At 33.3% G+C, this 20,147-nt stretch overlaps 4 protein-coding genes across 4 annotated transcripts; all 4 read left to right on the top strand.

Moving 5' to 3' along the window:
• Positions 1–4,596: 4,596 nt before the first annotated feature.
• On the top strand, positions 4,597–5,845 carry LOC111447641. The gene has a single exon (XM_023086912.1). The coding sequence runs from the start codon at positions 4,747–4,749 to the stop codon at positions 5,683–5,685; it is 939 nt and encodes a 312-aa protein (XP_022942680.1). The 5' UTR covers positions 4,597–4,746; the 3' UTR covers positions 5,686–5,845.
• Positions 5,846–8,927: 3,082 nt separating this feature from the next.
• Positions 8,928–10,870, top strand: LOC111453424 (acyl carrier protein 1, mitochondrial). The gene is made up of 2 exons (XM_023094526.1): positions 8,928–9,173; positions 10,473–10,870. Exons 1-2 carry the CDS (start codon positions 8,970–8,972, stop codon positions 10,647–10,649), a joined length of 381 nt encoding a protein of 126 aa, XP_022950294.1. The 5' UTR covers positions 8,928–8,969; the 3' UTR covers positions 10,650–10,870.
• Positions 10,871–12,432: 1,562 nt separating this feature from the next.
• On the top strand, positions 12,433–16,116 carry LOC111442798 (protein TRIGALACTOSYLDIACYLGLYCEROL 4, chloroplastic). Its single transcript, XM_023080330.1, has 5 exons — positions 12,433–12,838; positions 14,106–14,361; positions 14,785–15,160; positions 15,241–15,542; positions 15,653–16,116. Exons 1-5 carry the CDS (start codon positions 12,567–12,569, stop codon positions 15,848–15,850), a joined length of 1,404 nt encoding a protein of 467 aa, XP_022936098.1. The 5' UTR covers positions 12,433–12,566; the 3' UTR covers positions 15,851–16,116.
• Positions 16,117–16,719: 603 nt separating this feature from the next.
• Positions 16,720–19,212, top strand: LOC111442821 (10 kDa chaperonin 1, chloroplastic-like). The gene is made up of 7 exons (XM_023080367.1): positions 16,720–16,938; positions 17,032–17,093; positions 17,222–17,272; positions 17,376–17,441; positions 17,534–17,587; positions 17,975–18,004; positions 18,777–19,212. Exons 1-7 carry the CDS (start codon positions 16,848–16,850, stop codon positions 18,843–18,845), a joined length of 423 nt encoding a protein of 140 aa, XP_022936135.1. The 5' UTR covers positions 16,720–16,847; the 3' UTR covers positions 18,846–19,212.
• The last annotated feature ends 935 nt before the right edge of the window (positions 19,213–20,147 follow it).

Below are 20,147 nucleotides of genomic sequence, written 5' to 3'. Positions count from 1 at the left end.
TATATAACTTTTTGCAACTCGAAAGTAAAAATTTTAAAATATGTGCGTTAAAAATTTTTTTTTGTTGGGTGACCTCGGATTAAAGGATGATATATATATATATTTATTTATTTATTGAAATTGAGCGGTAAATTTGAATTAAATGTTTGTTTACTTTTATTAAAAAAATAATAAAAATTTGAATAAACGACCCGAACCATTTGAATCAACTAAGCTTAACAAAATTATCGTTAGATTGAATTGGATTGAAAAAATTTACAACTCAAACATACGAACATCTATACAAATGTCAGCTGGCTAAGAGTTGAATCATTTACATTTATAGTTGACAAATTTTAACGTTCATCAAATAAGTAAATAAAAAATTATTAAAACCTAGATGACTATATATATATAAATTAAAAATGTGATTTTTTTTTTTATTAACAAAAAAAAAAATTGACTTTTTATTTTTATTTTTTATTAAAAGAAAACCATCAATAAAATATGACTTTATTTATTTATTTTTAAAAAAATCGTCTGGCGGGCTAGACTATTCAAGCAGTGAGGATTGGGATTTAAAGTCGTTATTGTCTAGTGGGCCGCCCGCTCCTGAGGTGGGCCCACCACAGCCACCAAACAATCCAGCGCCAGAGTAGCACGTGCCTAAACCGTGACGCGGCCAAAAGGAAATAACTCCAACTTTAGTGGTCTAAATTCAAATTTATACATAGTTGGGGGACCAGTTATTGCAAATCCCTAAATTATCCTACTCAACTAATCCATTCATTTTCTCATTATTGCTTCTTTTCTTTTTTTTCTTCCCAAACAATTTTTTTTTATATTTATTATTTTGGTCCCTGTATTATTAAATTATTCATTTTAGTATCTATACTTTTAAAACGTGACTAACTTGTGGGACTAATTTGAAATTTTAATAATATAAGGACTAAAATGAAATAACATTCTAGAACTACTCTTGATATTGACAAAAATATTTTTAGCTAAACTCTTAAACACGTTCTACTTTGACTTTAACTTGGTTTACCAAGCCAACTTCGATTATAATTTTAATTATTTTTTCTACAGTTAATATATTAAATTCATACTCCGATAAAAGAAGAAAAATTATCGATTAATTAGTAAACTAGGAACTCTCCTCGCTACAAGTCACGACTTTTTGCTGGTTGTCACGTTTTTCTCGACTACAGTACTAACAAAATTTAAATAATTATATATATGTATAGCGTGTAAAATCAACATAAGAATATTAAAAACTAAAATAAAATAAAATCATTTATGACATCATTTTTTTTAAGATGATGAATTATTCTATTCAAATTTTTTATTTTTTATTTTTATACATCGAGCTTTATTTATTTTTTTTATTTTTCTTCCTATTTCTATGGTCATTATTTTTATAAAAGAACCAAAATTAAAAAATAAGGCACTTCTTAAAAAAAAATAATAAATTGTTTTTTTATATATATAAAAAAAAGTTGACTTCCCATTTGACGTCAACTTAAAAGATTAAAAAAATAATAATTAATATGAAAAATAAAATTATAATAAGAAAATTGTACTATAATTATATTTGAAAGAAAAAAAAAACATTTGAATTTCTTCTTCTTTTATTCGACTTAATATAAATTTAGGAAAATTTAAATAAAATTTTAATTTATCTTACCCAACCTAATTCAAATGTGTAAATTAAACTGATTTATCATATTATTTTAATCTTTAAACACTATGTAATCTCGAATTAAAGTCCGTGAATGGTGATTATTTTTTTTAATTAAAAAAATATATCTTTTTATTAAATTAATTAATTTCGTGAATGGTGATTATTTTTTCCATTAAAAAATGTATCTTTTTATTATTTATGCGTAAATTCAAGCAGTTGGGCCTTCATACTATAGTCATGTACACACTTGCACTTTGAAAAGGCACTTCCCAATTATGATGGCCGCCGTACATGGTCTTCATGTTCATATTCGGTGCTCTCACATAGCTGTTAACAAATACGTTAATCAGACTATATATATATATATATATAAAAGTTTAGTTCGACATGATCAATCTTATTTATGGAGTGATTCGAATCTCAAACAAGTGTTTTTGCATTGAGATATTTGGATCAACAAGAATCATTAAAGCTAGATATGATCGATCTTGCTTGTGGAGTGATTCGAATCTCAAATAATATTTTTGCTTTAAGAGATTTGATGAACAAGGTAATCCGATCTTGAGTCTGAAGTTTTGATACCAAATGATATGTGAAAATCACTACAATGGGAGTAAGATTCGAATTACCTTTGTTGATCGAATATCTCAAGGCAAGAACATTGTTTGAAATTCGAATCACTCCACAAGCAAGATTGATCATGTCTACTTTGAACGATTCTTGTTGATCAAATATCTTAACGCAATAACACTTGTTTGAGATTTGAATAACTCCACAAGCAAGATTGACCATGTTGAAGTGTAGAATTGCAAATAAACTTTTATATATATATATATAAGTTAATAAAAATATATTTAAAATACAAAATTGTAATAATATTCTCGAACTAAAAAATAAAATTTTAAAAATACCCTTAAACTTTCGGAAGCGTTTAAAAAATAGTTCGAATGTGTTTAAATATACTGAAGTTTTAGTTTCATCAGTACTCTTAAATTTTTTAATTTAAAAAATAGTGTTATAAAACTTTTTTTAAAATTCATAAAAATATTTTTAAACGTTTTAAAAAAATAAAAATATATAATTCTGCTAGTATCGTAAACTTTGTGATAAAAATTTAACTGTATTTTTAACCGTTTGTTTCCAATATTAGTCGTATAATTAAATTTTGTGTTTATTAAGATATTTATAGTATTTACTATTTTTTAAAGTTTATTAAGAAATTAAATAATTATTTTTTTATCATTATAAAAATATCAAATAATTATTAAATGAGACGTTCTCAAAATTATATATAATTTCACGAAATAAAATATTATTTATTATTTATAATTTTTCCAACTTGTTAATTAAATTATATGTTTATATTACCTATTTGCTCACAAGTGTTTGTCGTATATTTATTTATTAAATGACAAAAATAAAGCTTTGAATAATTCATTTTCAAAATTCCAAATTTTGGTGGAAATGGAAACTTTCTTTTTGTTGAAAAATATAATTCGTGGATCATTAATGCATTTTTTAAAGTTATTTTTAAAATAAAATATTATAATTAATATTTAGATTCAGTAGAATGTTCGAGATAATAGAGACTATTAGAATTTTACCAAACCAAATGAATTATTGAAAGAGTCGTTTTTTCCATTGTTATTTTCCCGAGAAGAAAGCTTCTCACTTAAGGGCTCCTAAAGGTAAATGGGGTAAGAGCGAAATATCTAAAAAAAGGCTGTTGAATTGGGTTTCGACTGAATAGAGCGTAGAACCAACGAGTTCGGTCGAACAATGTAACGAGCATACGAGCGGAATCAAGCTTGAAAAGAACGAGCGTAGACTCAATAGCGAACACAAACCAGTTCTCGGTATTAAATTAACGATGTTCGTTGAGAGTTTAAAGAAGAATAATTTTAGATACGGAGGAATTTTTTTTTAAATAGGAGCTGACTATTGGACGAGGTTCGAGATTATAAAATTTTATTAAATCATAAAAATTATCAAAATAAAATATTAAAACTAAAATGTATTATATGAAGGTGAATTTATTATCTATTAACTGTTTTTTAAACCTACCATGATTTGTCATAAAATTATTGTCCGTACATAACTTATTATATAACTAATTATAGAAAATAACGACGCCGTTTACCCTTTCAACTCTAAACGGCCACTTATTTATTTATTTATTTTTTTAATAAATGACCAGGATGACTCGATCCAACTTAAACTACCCAATCTAAACCATAAAAGCTAGGTGAGTTGAACTTTTTGAACTTCCAAAATTCGGGTCGATTCTCGAGTCGTCATTTTTTTATTGGGTCAGCTCAACCGGTTAAAAAATGAAGTTACAACCTAATCTAATCCTATCCGACTATCAAGATTATTACGAAAATATTTGACATTTTTAACCGATGTTAATGATGCATTGTAACGTGCAAATGCCTGATAATTAGTTTTTGTGAAATTTTAATTATTAATGTAACATGTATTGTAAGTTCGGTTAAAAAAATAACTTGATAATCGAACTCAACTCGTCTAGTTCGGTTGCGAGTCCTATACAACAAACTCGAAATTTTAAGTTGGTCGGGTAAGCATTTATTCAACCCAATCTAAAATAGAAATATAATTTAGTTTTATAAATGTTATTAATAAAAATGGAAATTATAACAAAAATAAATAAATAATTAATATACCGTTTTTTTTTTAAATAGATATTTTGAATTATTTAGAAAGAAAATCGTTGCCAAATAAAGAAAATTACAGCGGGAGGTGTGAAATTCAAACGACACAGATACGGGGAAACAATTATTCATATTTATCCTAATTTTAATTCATGTTTAAAAAATTATATATTAAAAAAAAAAAAAAGGCTGTCAGGTTCCGTCTTTCGAAAAAGCACAATCCATTTATAAATATAAATAATTACTGTAAACCAACCAGCGTCTCTCGCCTTGCAAACTTTCATTTCCATTTTCAGTGAAGTTTCTTCATCCGAGTTCTTTTCGTTCTCATCGTTCAAAATTCGCCGGAAATCTTCACGATCCGCCATTGAAACGCCGCTCCGAGTTCGATTTTTCTTTTTTCGTTAGTAAATGAGGTGCAAGAAGCACCAGTTTGACTGCAGCAGTAGCATCGGCGTCTGTGCTTCCTGTTTACGGGAGCGTCTTTTTTTGATTATCGCTGCTCAGGCACAAGCGGAGAAGCAATCGGAGATCCGTGCCGCCGCTGCCGGTGATAATCGTGCGGCGGACGATAGACCTCTTCCGCCACCGCCGCTTGTTTTTCTTCGTTCTGTTTCTCCTTTTGATCATCGTTTGAAATCGGATGAAGGTTTGTTGAGCGATCTCGATCGCGAAGGAAATCGCCATCAGCGATTTTACAGTACTCCGCAAATCGGACCTGATTACAGAACGAATAACACTGCGAACTCTACATTCGTTACAACAGGTTCGTTCGATCGGAAAAAGAGGAGTAAATTTTCGCTCTGGTCGAAGCTTTTTAAATCTAGATCCGAGAAATTCGAGAAGAAGCATAAAAGTCCTTCTCACGAATCGCACGGTTCTGATTCGGCTTCTTTATCGCCGTCGTGGTTCTCGACGATCTTGAACGGCCGTCGGATTAAGCAGCAATCGAGCCTTGCGACAGTCGAGGAATCGATCGCTGGTGCCGAACGGAGGCATCATTGTCAAACGATTAAACGCGGAATGTCGCCGGCGATAATATCGGAATCGGATGAAGAAGAGTGCGAAAGTCACGGTCGTTCTCCAATTTCTCAGAAGTTTCAACAATCTCCAATGACGATTCCTGGATCGGCTAAACGAGAGAAATTAGGGCACAAACAGAACGTTTCAGGATTCGCATTTTGTTTGAGTCCTCTGGTACGAGCAAGTCCCAACCGGAATTGGAATCAGAAGGTAATTCCGCCGGAAGTTTCTTTCTCCGGCAATCTTAGGGTTCCGGGGAAGCCTCATCTCTGTGCGAATCGGTCGAGGAAGATAGCGGACTTTGGAAGAGTCAATCACAACCGTTGATATCGACTACCGTTGACATTTGACCATAGAATTGATCGGTGATGGTGATACTATTGGCAAATGTACGATTCTACCCCTCCAGTTTTCTTTTTAAAAATTTTAAATCCTTTTTCCTCTGCGATAAAAGGCCACGCGATGTCGGGGATTAGTTTCTTTGCTATTCTTCCTATGACCATTTGCATTAATTTATAATCAATACACCCCAAAAAAACAAACAAACGTGAATAGTTAGACTTTGGGATTTGGGATTTGTGGAATTTCCTTGTTCTTTTTTGGGTTAAATTATGCCAAATAAGTTTAAGAAAAAAAAATTAATTAATATGAAAATTAAGGTTATTGGACGTTTGTAACCAATATTAATGAAAAATTGTAATTGTCTTTAAACTTTATGATATTTTAGTTATTATTGATAAAATAATTAAAAATAATCGACCAGTTGGATTGAATTTTTAACTCTATTCTAGTTTTTCGGGTCATCGATCCTATCAATTTTGAGTTGGTCAACAAATTCTCCTAACCTAGTGTTGAGGATTATTGGTGGGTTTATAAGTGAGGAACGAGGCCTTTTGGGAATCCCAAAGCAAAGTCATGGGAGCTTATGCTTAAAGTGGACAATATCATACTATTATGGAGAGTCATGATTTCTAACATGGTATCAGAAGCTATGCCCTAAACTTAACCATGTCAATAGAATCCCCAAATACCGAACTAGGAATTGTGAGCCTCGAAGGTGTAGTCAAAAGTGACTAAAGTGTTGAACAAATGATATACTTTGTTCGAGGGCTTAAGAGAAAGGAGTCGAGGTTTGATTAAGGGGAGGCTATTCGAGAGCTACATAAGCCTCAGGGGAGGCTTATAGTGTACTTTGTTTGAGGGGAGGATTATTAAGGATTATTGATGAGTTTATAAATGAGGAATACTATATTCATTGGTATAAGTTCTTTTGGGGAAGCTCAAAGTAAAGTCATGAGAGTTTATGCTCAAAGTGGACAATATCATACCATTGTGGAGAGTCGTGATTCCTAACACCTAGTCTATGTACGCACATAGGTTCTCAGTCTTTTTTTTATTATTTACTTTTATTTGAAATAGTTTCGAATTTTTTCATTAAAATGACCGTAAATTCGTAAAAATTTAAAAACTATATGATATTATTTTTTGTGAATGATGTTACGAGTGATGTCGACCATAAGTCAATTGATTATATTTACATGATTAGCCATTGCTCTTGGAATCTTCCCACTCCAACTAATTATTCTTGAAAAATAATGAAATAAATATATAAATTTGTCACATTTATTAACGTAATTAATATTGGTGACTATGTCAATATACAAATATTTGGACTTCTATATTGCGTGCAAATAGATAAAGTACATATAATGACTTGGACTAAATAATAATTAAATATAAATATTTTAATTCAATAAAAAAATATAAAATAAAAAACTATATACTATATTGGAAATGAGCGTATTAAATATATATATTACAATGTTTTAATTTTCCATATATTTAATTTTAAAATATTATTAATATATATAGCATTTAATATTATAAGATATTATATTTTGATTTATTTAAAATTTTTAAATGGCGGGTCCTAGGAAAAAGGAAAAATGGTGTACTGAGTGATGGAGCCACGTGGCAGAGTGACGTGGACTATAAGGCAAGTGGTGGAGATGGCAGGTGGAGAGGATTTTAATGCGGTGTGACACGCTCAAACAGAACCTTACAACTTGACTACGTGTTTTATTTAATTAAAGTAATCCACGTCATTACATGGGTGGGTGGGGCCCCTAGATCCTAGGGACCTGACTCCATCTCGTTTATTAACGGTCGGAAACCGCTGAGTCTCTTTTGATGCTTCTTTACATTAATTGCACTTTTGACCCAAATTACACTTTATTTAAATTCCAAGGCCCCTCCCCCTAATAAATTTTGGGTTTTATTTTTATTTATTATATAATAAATATAAAAGATGAATATTTAAATAATGTAGTCTAATAAATTTTGGGTTTAATTTAAAAAATAAAATAAAAATTTTAAAACTATATATATATATATAAATTATACAATTTATTTATTAATATAATAAATATAAAAGATGAATATTTAAATAATGTCGTCTAATAAATTTTGGTTTTAATTTAAAAAATAAAAGTAAAAATTTTAAAACTATATGTATATATATATATATATATATTATACAATTTATTTATTAATATAATAAATATAAAAGATGAATATTTAAATAATGGAGTCTAATAAATTTTGGGTTTAATTTAAAAAATAAAAGTAAAAATTTAAAACTATATATATATATATATATATTAGATAATTTATTTATTAATATAATAAATATAAAAGATGAATATTTAAATAATGTAGTAAATGTGAATTATAATTGCGATAAATGACATAAATCTTATGGTTTTTGATTCATTTATTGTTATTTATTATTATTGAAAAATTATTATTAGCGTCAGAAAAGGTAGGTTTACCTTTGCGATAGGGAAGAATGACTTTGACTTCGTTTTGATAGTGCCAATACAAACCTTTATTTATTTATTTATTTATGTTAAAATTTAAATAAATGCATTTAAAATTTTGAAAAATATATATTTTTAATTTTAATTTATTTGTTACATTTTGAATTTTGTAGTGAATGTGTTTTGAGTTACGTGTCGAGACTATTAAAGTGGGTTTGATCGTGTTCGGCTCCTGTGTAAGAAACTTGTTCTTTTGTCTCGGAAACTTTTGATATTAAATAAATTTGTTTGAACCCTGATCTTCGGTTGAGATTGAATGGACATGAGATGTTCGTGTTTGTGACTCAGGGGTTCGTATATCTAAAATGTTTTAAGTCTATATCTTTTTGCAACCGTGCAAGCCCGTCGTTAGTAGATATTGTCCGTTTTTACCTATTACGTATCGTCGTTAGGTTTACGGTTTTAAAACGTGTCGGTTATAGAGAGGAGAACAAAACACCCCTTATATGGGTGTGAAAACCTTTCCCTAGTAGATGGGTCAAAGGGAGAATATCAGTGAAAAATAATTTATTTATTTATTTAAATAAAATTCAAAATAAGTTAATAATTTAAGAGAAATTGTACGGACGAAATTAGATTGGGCCGATCGGTCATTGGATTATTGGAAGACTGTTGGGCCAAAGCCCATAAAGTTTCCTGACGCACGTGCTTCGCGCCTGCCAAATTCACCTTCACTTTAGGATCTACAAGTTCGAGCAATCGAAGAGTCACTGCAGGAAGAAGAGATAAAAAATGGCACTGAGGGCAGCCGTTCTTCGCCATGTTCGAGTTCCAGTTCGAGTTTTTGCCCTAGCTCGCCGAGAATGCCAACCGGCGTCGTGTTCCGTTGCGTCGCTCCGGCTATTTTCATCGCACGATGATCACTTGACCAAGGAGGAGGTTATTGAGAGAGTCCTCTCGGTTGTCAAGTGCCATCCGAAAGTCGATCCGTCCAAGGTGATTCGGTCTTATACCTCCATCACTTGTTTTTTCAGCTTATTGAGTTGTTTTTTCAAGACTGTTGAAACGGCTTTTGTTGATTTGGGAATGCGGAATAATAGGTTGAAAGTGTAGAAATTCTGTAATATGCCGATTCAATAGTTTAATGTTCTGATGTGCGATCCTGGTGGATTCCGAATCGTTTTTATGGTTTAATCTCCTATGCTTTATCTGTGCGAATGGAAAATTGGGGCAAACCATAACTCACGACGATATATTCCCTGATCAAGCGTTAATCTAGAATGTGGAACTTGATAATTTTTGCTGAAATGCCATTTGATTTAATATTTGATTCGGCATCTTTTGGAAATTTAACTTCTTGGCTGAAAGTTTGGGTCGATTGCCGTATTGCACACAATATATCTCCCTTCGTTTATGTGGATTGCTTGGCTAGGTTCACTAGGACTAACTATTGACACCTAAATTTCTTGAATTCGCGGAGGTCAACGGTTTCTAATCTTACACATTTTGGGTATAGTCGATGATAGATGACAAATCATTAATTGCCAAAGGGTGGTTATATCAATTTTAAGGATGCATCTTGGCTGGTGTATGCCAAGCAAGCTCACTCAGACAGTGTACGAGTGCATCTTGCTGCTCTTTTTGTGATGTCTATATCATTTTAGTTTGGACACTTCAATGCTGTTCTCCTTCACTTTATTGCACACAGACATAAAATTGTCTCTCTTATCTTGTTCTTCCTCTTTTGCTCCCTTTTGTTCGCCAACATATCATATCTACTTCTTCTTCGTCTTCTTTTGCCTTTTTGTTTTTTCTTTTGTGTCAATTTGTGTATAATCAATCTTATAGATTGTAACCCGTTTACTCAAAAGATGTATTTTCTCATCTCACTTGTCCCAGGCGTTATTTTCATATTGCTCTTAGACTCCAAAGAACTTTTGCTAACATATTCCTTTTGGTCTTTTGATCACTGGATTGTGGTTTACCTCCTTATGACTTGACCTTAACGTGTTGTATTCCTAACGTATCCCCGAGAACCAGGCTATGCTATAGTAGATATTACACACTTTTTTGAGATATTCCCAAGAACTCGGCTATGCCATATAGTGAATATTACACTCATTTTCGAGCCATTTTAAGGTTAGAAACGATCAAAAGCAGCTAAACTATGTCGCCCAGTTTCTACTATTAATTTTTTGTCACTTCCAAGCATCATCTCTTCCCCACTAAACTTCAATCATAGCTTTTGGCTGAAATGTTGCTGCAATTATTGGGTTTTCCGTTATTTATCTGCAGGTGAGCCCTGATGGTCATTTTCAGAAAGATTTGGGTTTAGACAGCTTGGACACTGTGGAGATTGTAATGGCCTTGGAAGAGGAGTTCAAGCTAGAGATCCCAGACAAGGAGGCTGATAAAATAGATTCCTGTAATCTTGCAATTGAGTACGTATACAACCATCCAATGGCTAGTTGACAAAGTACTAGCATCTTTCTCTTTATTTCTTTTTTGGTTTTTTGGAGTATGTTATCGAGCCAATGAATATTCATCTCTACATCGTTGTTTCGAGCCTTCTTGGACGCTTGTCAAGAGTCGTGTTCTTCACACCGTGATGAAAAATAATTGCAACTGCTTGGAACATAAATCATTGTGTCCAGACAAATTTTTAGGGCGTACAATGGTTCTAACTTTAAGCACTTGCTTGCTATGCATCTTAATATCTGTGGCATCTTTTTCATAGGTAATCAGATTGTTTGATTTCAAAGTTTGATCTTCTCTTCTAAATTGCTTCTATACAGAACAGACTGGTTCTACCTTAAGCTGTTGATACTTGGTAGCTTTTTTACTTAGGGATCTCAAGGAGAGATTGTTTGTCTTTAAAGTTCTGGTATAAACTGACCATTTTGCCTTGTGGTTTTTTGATACTCAATAGATTTTGCATAGTTCGAGTCGAAGAAGAGATCATTTGCCTTCGAGCTTTGATCTTTGATCATCTCTGCTAGTGTAGTCTATGGGTTTTCATGTTTGTGTATAATAGGTCCCTGAACGGTTGGAAGTGTCTAATAGATCTTTGAAATTTTAATATTGTATCTAATAAGTAAGATTACGAACTTTAAATGAATTTAATGAGTTCTTAATCTTTAAAAGTTTGATCTTCTCTTATGCATTGCTTTTACCTTTAAGCGGTTGATACTCGTAGCTTTTTAGATTAGGGATCTCAATGAGATACTGTCTTCAAAGTTCTGATATAAATGTGACCATTTTGCCTTGTGCTTTTTTGATACTCACTAGATTTGCATAATTCGAGTAGAAGAAGTCATCATTTGCCTTCGAGCTTCGATCTTCTCTGCTAGTGTAGTCTATAAATTTTCATGTTTGTGTATAATAGGTTCCTGAATGGTTGGAAGTGTCTACTAGATCTTTGAAAATTTAATATTATATTTAATAAATAAGATCACGAACTTTAAAAAGTATATAATAACTTCTTAAACTTGTAGATATTTTAAAATGTCAATTTCTACGTTTATTGTTTGAAATGGATTTAATTGAAAAATTACCAAATATTCTGGACATTTTAATAATTAAATAAGTTACTGATTAAAACATATATTTAGTCCAATCATATATATAAAAATAATAAACAAAACACCCTTAAATTGTAACTCTAGATTCTTAGATTATCTATTTTTACTCTATAGTTTTAAAATCATTTTAAATATATGTTTTTTATTATTTAAAACTACATAGAAGTTTGTAATTGTTATTACTATTTACGATATTGTTAAAATAATTTACCTAATCAATTTTTTTTTTAAAAAAATCATTTTAGCTACAAATTTTTGTTAAAATAATCTATATAATTAATTTTTATGAATAATATTGTAAATAAAATCGCATATTTCTTACTAAATTTATTTTTTTAAGACAAAAAAAAAATTTTAAGGGTTAAAATGAAAATTTTATTTTATCTCAAAAGAATTTATTATAATAATTTACATAATTATTATTTTTTTCATTTTAATTATATATTAATTTATAGAAATAGTGTTTAAATAATGTCACATATTTATTTCAACTTTTAAAATAATTCATTTTTAAGGAAAAATTAAAGTTTAAGAGCCAAATCAAAAATTAAAAATTTAGAGAAATATTATATAATTTAATCATTTTTTTAATTTTATAAATATATTTTATTTTATTTTTTAAAAAACCCTCTTGGGTCGAGGCGTACCCTCCAAAAAAGAAATGAAAACCCACTAATCACTGGCAAGGCAACTTCCAAAAATGCAAGAGGCTGGCAGCAGCAGATAAGGGAAGAAGGTAAACTCAGCGCCAGCCTACACTCTAAACCCATTTCATTCTGAGCTTCCAAGAAAAACAAGAAACGCATCAATGGCGCACCTCAGGACCGCCATGGATTCCGCCTTCTGGGATTTCGACGTTTCCTCCTCTCAAACCCTCGTCGGAACCGCCAAGGCTGTCCCCGGCGGACCATTCCCTCTCGACGGAGCTCGAGCCAGCCGCACCTTGCGGATTCAGCAAGTCTCCTTCCTCGGCAATGGATTTCCCCTCGGAATTCTTCCTTCCTTCTCCCCCACTGCACACAAGGAGTTAGGTTCCTTTTCTCTTCAGTCGCTCTTGCTCAAGTTTCCCGCCGCCGACTGGTAAGTAGCAATGGCACATTCTTCTTCTCTTCGGTTTATTGAGCTTTGTGATCGTAAATTCCTAGGTTATGGCTGCTTCTTTCTTTATGCTTCCTGCATTTCATTTTTGGACTGTTCAGTGAATTTCTCGACGGTAGAGATGAATCAAATGTTTGATTGACTGGCTTAATTATTTCTACAGTCATTACTCTACTGAGAATCTCAGATTACCAATTCATGCTGAACATACTGACAGAGCTCACTGTTATTGGATGATTAGAAAGTGCTCCCCTGCATCCCAAACTACCAGATTTAGCTTACCAAAACCATAATCCCCTATGATACTACCTAGTTTATATACTCACCTTAGTTTATTCTCCTAACTTCAACGTAGGTAGCTCAATTGGTTAAGGTATCTACAAATTTAACCCCCACTCACAGCGTTATGGTTGCCAATGTAGGTATAGCTCAATTGGTTAAGGTATCTACAAACTTATCCCCACTCAAAACGTTACAATTGCTAACGTGAGTATAGCTCAACTGATTAAGGTATCTACAAATTTAACCTCTCACTCAAAGCGTTACGGTTGCCAACGTAGGTATAGCTCAACTGGTTGAGGTATCTACAAATTTAACCCCCCACTCAAAGCGTTACGGTTGCCAACGTGAGTATAGCTCAATTGGTTAAGGTATCTACAAATTTAACCCCCCACTCAAAGCGTTACGGTTGCTAACGTGAGTATAGCTGAATTGGTTAAGGTATCTACAAATTTAACCCCCCACTCAAAGCGTTATAGTTGCCAATATGAGTATAGCTCAATTGGTTAAAGTATCTACAAATTTAACCCCCAATTCAAAGTGTTACGGTTGCTAACATGGGTATAGTTCAACTGGTTAAGGTATCTACAAAGTTAACCTCTACTCAAAGCGTTACGGTTACTAACGTGGGTATAGCTCAACTTAACTTTACCCCCCACTCAAAGCGTTTCTTCTGACTTAAATTTACGGTTTGCCAACATGGGTATATCTCAAATGTTTGAATCCCTCCCTCTACCATTGACAAAGAAGTCAAATGTTTGAATCTCTCGCCCCGACATTATACATTTACATGTGGCCTATCACATACTCTTTTGGTTTCTAGTATTGAAGTTTTGCTTTCTCATTTGTTTAAGCAAGTTTTGTAAAGGAAAAAGGTCCAAGATTAGCATGTTTACCTCTGACATTGTTTAGATTGCTACTGATTTCACAAATCTCAGATGTACCATCTAATGGAATATTTACATTTTAGGTGGGTTGGATTGGTTGGCCAATTCCGTCCGAAGAAAGTGATATCTTCTATAAAAGAAGACATTATTTCTGATCTAGACAACCTTGAGCTCCTCCCTGCCTTGAAAGATGTTGCTACCATGGTTCTGGACAAGACACTCTATTCATATGGATTATGCTCTCAGTTTTCTCCTACTCCCTTTTCATCTGTATTTGCCAGCACGGAAGAGCACGGTGACAGGAAAGGACGTCGCCACAAAGCGATGTTTTATCACAGGGTGAGCATTGTTGTCTCTTATGTTTCATTAAATGATAACGAAAGGAAAAGAGATGAATCATAAACGCGTTTCCTCGAGTTCTTTAAATAATGAGATCAGCCCTTTGATTCATATTTCAGTATAATGCTGATTGGATTCTATCTTTCTTCATGGAGTCTGCTTACTTATCTGTGGTGCTGTATTTATCTTATGCCTAAATAGGATCTTGCATGATTTAAACACCATTTATAACCTATTGGCAATATATTTTGCATCTGTAGGCCAAGCTATAATATGTATGAAGTTCTTAAGCTTCAATCTTTTTTAATGCCCCGTTAATATTAAGCATCGGAGAACATCGAAAACGTTTTAGTTTTCTTTAGTTTACTTCTTCAATGGTGATCACTACCTTTTTATAAGCCATCTTTAATCATGCTTCCTCAGCTTCCTCATCATGATATAAATCTGGAAGCAGCTTGGCCAGAGCTCTTCATTGATCATAAAGGTCAATATTGGGAAGTGCCCGAGTCTCTGTCTTTGGATCTATCGTCTCTTAAGTCTGAATCTGGTTTGCGTTACCGGGTCGGGTTGCATAAGAATGGTGGCGTTCCCCGGGCTCTTTATCATACTGATGGTGGCGACCCACCTCTTACTCTTATGCCTGGATTATGTGCAAAGGCTGCATTCTCTTTAGAAAAGAATAGGTACCTTTGGGGGGGAAAAGAACAGAAACAAGGCGTAACTGAGACGACAGACGAGGCCGAACCATCATACGATGTGCGCCTTAAAGATCCTCATGCAGCCATATCTGGAATTGTTGGTCAGTCTCCTGCCTTTCAAAAACGTTATTTTAAGCATCCAGTTTTGCTGTATTTTTCATATTAAGTATTTGCATATCAGGTGGCACCTTTAGCGCTTGGTTCGGAGGCAGTGACACGGTTGGGACGAACGGAGATGGAAACTTAGCTATCCATAACAAAAGAAGTCCACTGAATGCTGACCTTTTTGGCTCACTTTGCTATACTTACCAACACGGGTCATTTAGAAAGGATTTTTGTGACCTCACGAGGTTAGATGCTCGGCTAGATATTTCGTCGGGTTCAGCCTTTGCCAAAAGAGTTTTCAATGGGTTCAAGAAATCTATTGATGATCTGGAGAGATCAAAATCTACCCCTAGGCTCAATTTGATCTTCCAACAGCAGGTAATAACTTCTAAGTTTGTGATTCTAGTGCAGCTGCCCCCATTCATATATCTCATCTGTTAGGCATGATATAAGAAACTCATGATGTTAAGAAGAAATCCCATTTGCAGATTGCAGGCCCGATCGTTTTCCGAGTAGATTCCCGGCTTATGCTCGGCTCTACCTCCGTCAAGCGCGGACCCCATGTCGAGGACACAATATTAAGCCTAAACTATTCATTCAAGCTTCTTGAATCAGGAAAAGCTGTTTTCTGGTTTTCTCCCAAAAGAAAAGAAGGGATGGTCGAGTTGCGCCTGTTCGAGTTTTGACTTCGATATCGTTTAATTCTGTTCTAGTTGAGTTGATGCGTTCAGTTTCGTAGATTTTTGACAACGAAATCGGCTCTACAGACTTAGTATAGCACTTGGGGCTCTTGCAGATGTAATATATAGGAGTGGCGTCCTTGTTTATGGCATAGAGCTGAGGCTTTAAACTGTTGTTGCTCAGAAAATAAGGGCATTTGTGATGAATTTGTAGTTATTGTCTAGAAATCATTGAAACTTGCAGCTAAACATGGGCTGTTCATTGCTCCAAATCTCATCTGTTTGAGAGATCTTTACATCCTTATACTGTTCCCTTCTCGTTCTCGAATCGACGTGGGACCTGATACTTCCCTTCTCCAATCAACGTGCGACCCCCAAAATCACTCCTTTGGGGCTAGCTTCCTTTCTTACGGTACACCGTTCGTGGCCCACCCCCATTAGGGGTTCAGCCTTGTCTCGTGTCCTACCCCATTCGGGGCTCAGTCTTGTCTCGTGTCCTACCCCATTCAGGGCTCAGTCTTGTCTCGTGTCCTACCTCTATTCGAGGCTCAGCCTCCTCGTTGGCACACCGCCTCCACCTCGTGTCTGGTTTTGATACCATTTTGGTTTTCTTTTATTTTCATTTCCTTGGCTCCCCTTTAAAACTGGACAAATTTTCTCTGGATTTCTTAAAAGTCCTACCGAGAGGTGAACGGATGTCTAAAGTGCTAACTACGCCATCGAGTCTTTTGTTATTGTGAAATCTCGCATCAGTAGAAGAGTAGAACGAAACATTTTTTAAAATCGTATGAAAACCTTCCCTTGGAGACGCGTTTTAAGCTCTCAAAGAACTTCTAATATTTCAAGGCCTTTATCCTTTGAAATTTCCGTACAAATTCACTTCAGTTTTGTTTTTCCTTGGAATTATTAAGAACGCTCTAGAATTTCTCTTCCCTCGCTAAAACGTTTCTCCCGCTCACCCTCATTCGCCTCCACAGAACTTTGCTTCTTCGACTCACTATCCATGGCGATGGCGTCTACGTTCGTCACAGTGCCAAAGCCCTTTAACGACTGGGCTAATTCATCTTCTGTATCTTCCCGGCAACAAATCACTGGCACGCTGAGAACTCGTTCTTTTTCTCGATCAATTCTTGTCCCATTCCGTCTTCTGAATTTCTGGATGATTTTGCTTCTTGACTTTTGAATAGGTGGATTCCGAAGAAGTTCGTTGAAAGTCAGCGCGGTTTCTAAAAAATGGGAGCCTACGAAGGTTTTTCTCTTTCTTTCTTTCGAAATCTCCTCAGCGATTTTAGATTTTCTCGTTCTTATGTGCTATTGAGCTTGTGATTTGGATTTCAATGCTTATTCTTGTTATTTTATGATGCGCGTGGATTTCAGGTTGTTCCTCAAGCTGATAGAGTTCTCCTCCGTCTTGAGGAGCTTCCCGAGGTAAGCTTAAGCTTAAGAAAATGGCGAATGAATGTGTAGTAGAAATTGTTGGATGTATTGAAAACTGTAAAACATTCCATAAATTTGAGATGTTCTGTTGCAGAAATCAGCTGGTGGAGTTTTGCTTCCCAAATCAGCCGTCAAATTTGAGCGACACCTTGTAGGAGAGGTGAGACAATTCCTTCCATTACAGTTGCTATTTTCTCTGTTTTAATTCCTGTGAGGAAACCTGTTTGATAATCAACACAATGTTTCTATCAGATTCTATCCATTGGATCAGAAGTTGGAGGAAGTGATCTTGCACCTGGAAAGAAGGTAATTAAGGTTTATTCGTTTTATAAATTTGGGTTTCTTTTTCAGCAATGGTGAGTTCGTAGTGTTCTTATTTAAGGGTAGCAGTGTTCATAAGCACCTTTAGAAAGTACTTTTAAATGGTCTTTGCAGTGTTTTTTTAAAATCTTCAATGAACTCTGTTAGCTATGGATCGAAACACAAAATTTTAAGGCGATACGAATCCTTTTCGATCGGAGGTTCAAATCTCCATGTGAAGGATTCGGAGGTTCAAATCTCCATATTTCACATTTGTTGTACTGAAAAAGCATTATTTGTTGTCCTAAAATGGTGCCAAATGCACCATTGTTATTGTGCAAACTTGTGCGACTTGTTTTTATCTAAGAGGAGCAAATGTCTATTACCTTGCAGGTTATTTTATCCGACATAAATGCTTATGAGGTAAGTCGTTTGGTTTGGTGGAGTTATCATATTTGCTTTAATAAGTATTGGTTACCATAATTGTGTTCCAATATAATATAAAAACGCATGTTAAGGAATCATCCCTTTCCAAAGTACTGGAATTGAAGAAACTCGACCTTAGAGATAAGAAAACTTTAGCCTTTTAGCCATATCTTTGATGGTTAAGGGTGTAAAAAAAAAATTTAGTGGGTTGCTTTAGATTTTAAGTTTGTTTATATTGGGTAAGTCTATACATGAGTTCTCTTAGAGATAAGCTACACGTACATATATTATCTTACTAGTAGTTCTCTTTAGATCATTCGCTTAACAATTTATGTTGGCTAAATTATAATTCTTTTAATTTTGGAATATTGATGCGTTATTAGAAAATTGGTATTAAAATCCTTTAGAATGTCATATAGAAAATTGATGTGACGGTGACGTAGAACGCATGACTAGGACACTTGTTTGGAATAGATTTAGTCCAAGAGTACAACATTCGAATACGTTGATTTTTTCGTACAATGTTGTAACTTTTCTTTTACTCGAAGAGTAATTTTGAAATGTTCGTGATAGGTTAGGGGTAATTTTACAGCTTTAAAATGAACTTCTGAACTTTTTAATAATTTGGCTTCACATTTTACCGATTTTGAAAATCCTAAAATTATGGTCTACCATTTTTGGTCGAGGATATATGGACCGACTAATTGAGCTATGTTTGAATGGATTTACGACGGATTTATGGTGAATGTTGGTGGTGGTGGGTTGTCAGGTGGATTTAGGCACAGATGCTAAGCACTGCTTCTGCAAAGCTAGTGATTTATTAGCTGTGGTTGAGTAGAGAAGCTTCACAAACCCAACCTTCTCCAACCCTACAACGCAGATGGATGAACATCATCGATTATCCACTCAGATCAGTTCTCTTTCCTCGTTAATTTGTCTTATTTCTGCAATATATATATATATATATATATATATATGATTTTCATTTTCATTTTCATTTTCATTTTGATTGATCTTGTGACCCTAAACATGATATATATAGTTAAAATTATTATCAGGAAAATCAAACCCTAAAAGCATTCCGAAGAAAAACAAAAACTAAATAGGTTCGTTTAGGTTTGGATTATGAATTTATGTCATTTCGTAGCTATATAAGTTTATTTTTGCTAATCTCATAGCTATATAATTTGGGCCTCATTTGATAACCATCTGACTTTTGAAAATCATGTTTGTTCATATTTACACTTTTGAAAATCATGTTTGTTCATATTTACAACTTAGTTTAAGTCCTCAATTAGAAAACTGTTCTGTTCGATAACTATTTGGTTAGACTACTTTTGCTTATTGTTTTCCTTTGTTTTTGTTTTGTGATTTGTTAAGAAATAAATACCATTTTTAAAAACTAAAAATTAAATATTATCAAACTGTGATTTATTTATTTAAAAAAAGTAGTAGATAAAAAAAAATTAATAAATACCATTTGTCAAAAATTGATTGGATAATGGTGATTGCTAGAGCAACCACAACTACCGGAAAGATGACGTCACTGAAACCGGCACCATCTTTGGCCCTTTTCTCTAGTCCTCCTCAACCGAACCACATTCATCTAATGGGTTGGATTACCCATCCCTTAATTTTGGGTCCCACATTCCCATATATACACACACACATATTACAAAAATTAATTAATTTCTGAAAAAACACATTTATGTGTGTATTCTAATCCCACATAATTGTCTATAAATTTGATGAAAGTCATGTTCTAAAATATATTTATTGATTTTTTAAAAAATAAAAACTAATTGTTTTATGGAATTAATGATTTTTTTTTTTTTGCAGTTAATAATATTGAGAATAGAAACTCTATTTTTAAAAATATGTTTATAATGTGCATTTAGCTTCTAGAAACCAGTCACCAAACTCTCATAATGTGTCCATTATTTGGCTCTCTTTTAATATAAGATTACTATTTTGCATTGGGAGATTTGGAAACCCAATCTCACATGCCTCATTCCCCAATCACTGTCTCTGATTTTACTTTTTCCTTTGACATCTAATTTTTCAACCAATGAAATGTGTCCTTTTTTTTTTTTTTTTTTTTTTTTTTTTTTTTTTTTTTTTTTTTTTTTTTTTTTTTTTT

Source organism: Cucurbita moschata, unplaced genomic scaffold, assembly GCF_002738365.1.
Source record: "Cucurbita moschata cultivar Rifu unplaced genomic scaffold, Cmos_1.0 Cmo_Scf00001, whole genome shotgun sequence".
NCBI lineage: Eukaryota > Viridiplantae > Streptophyta > Magnoliopsida > Cucurbitales > Cucurbitaceae > Cucurbita > Cucurbita moschata.
This window is presented reverse-complemented; position numbering and strand designations above follow the sequence as displayed.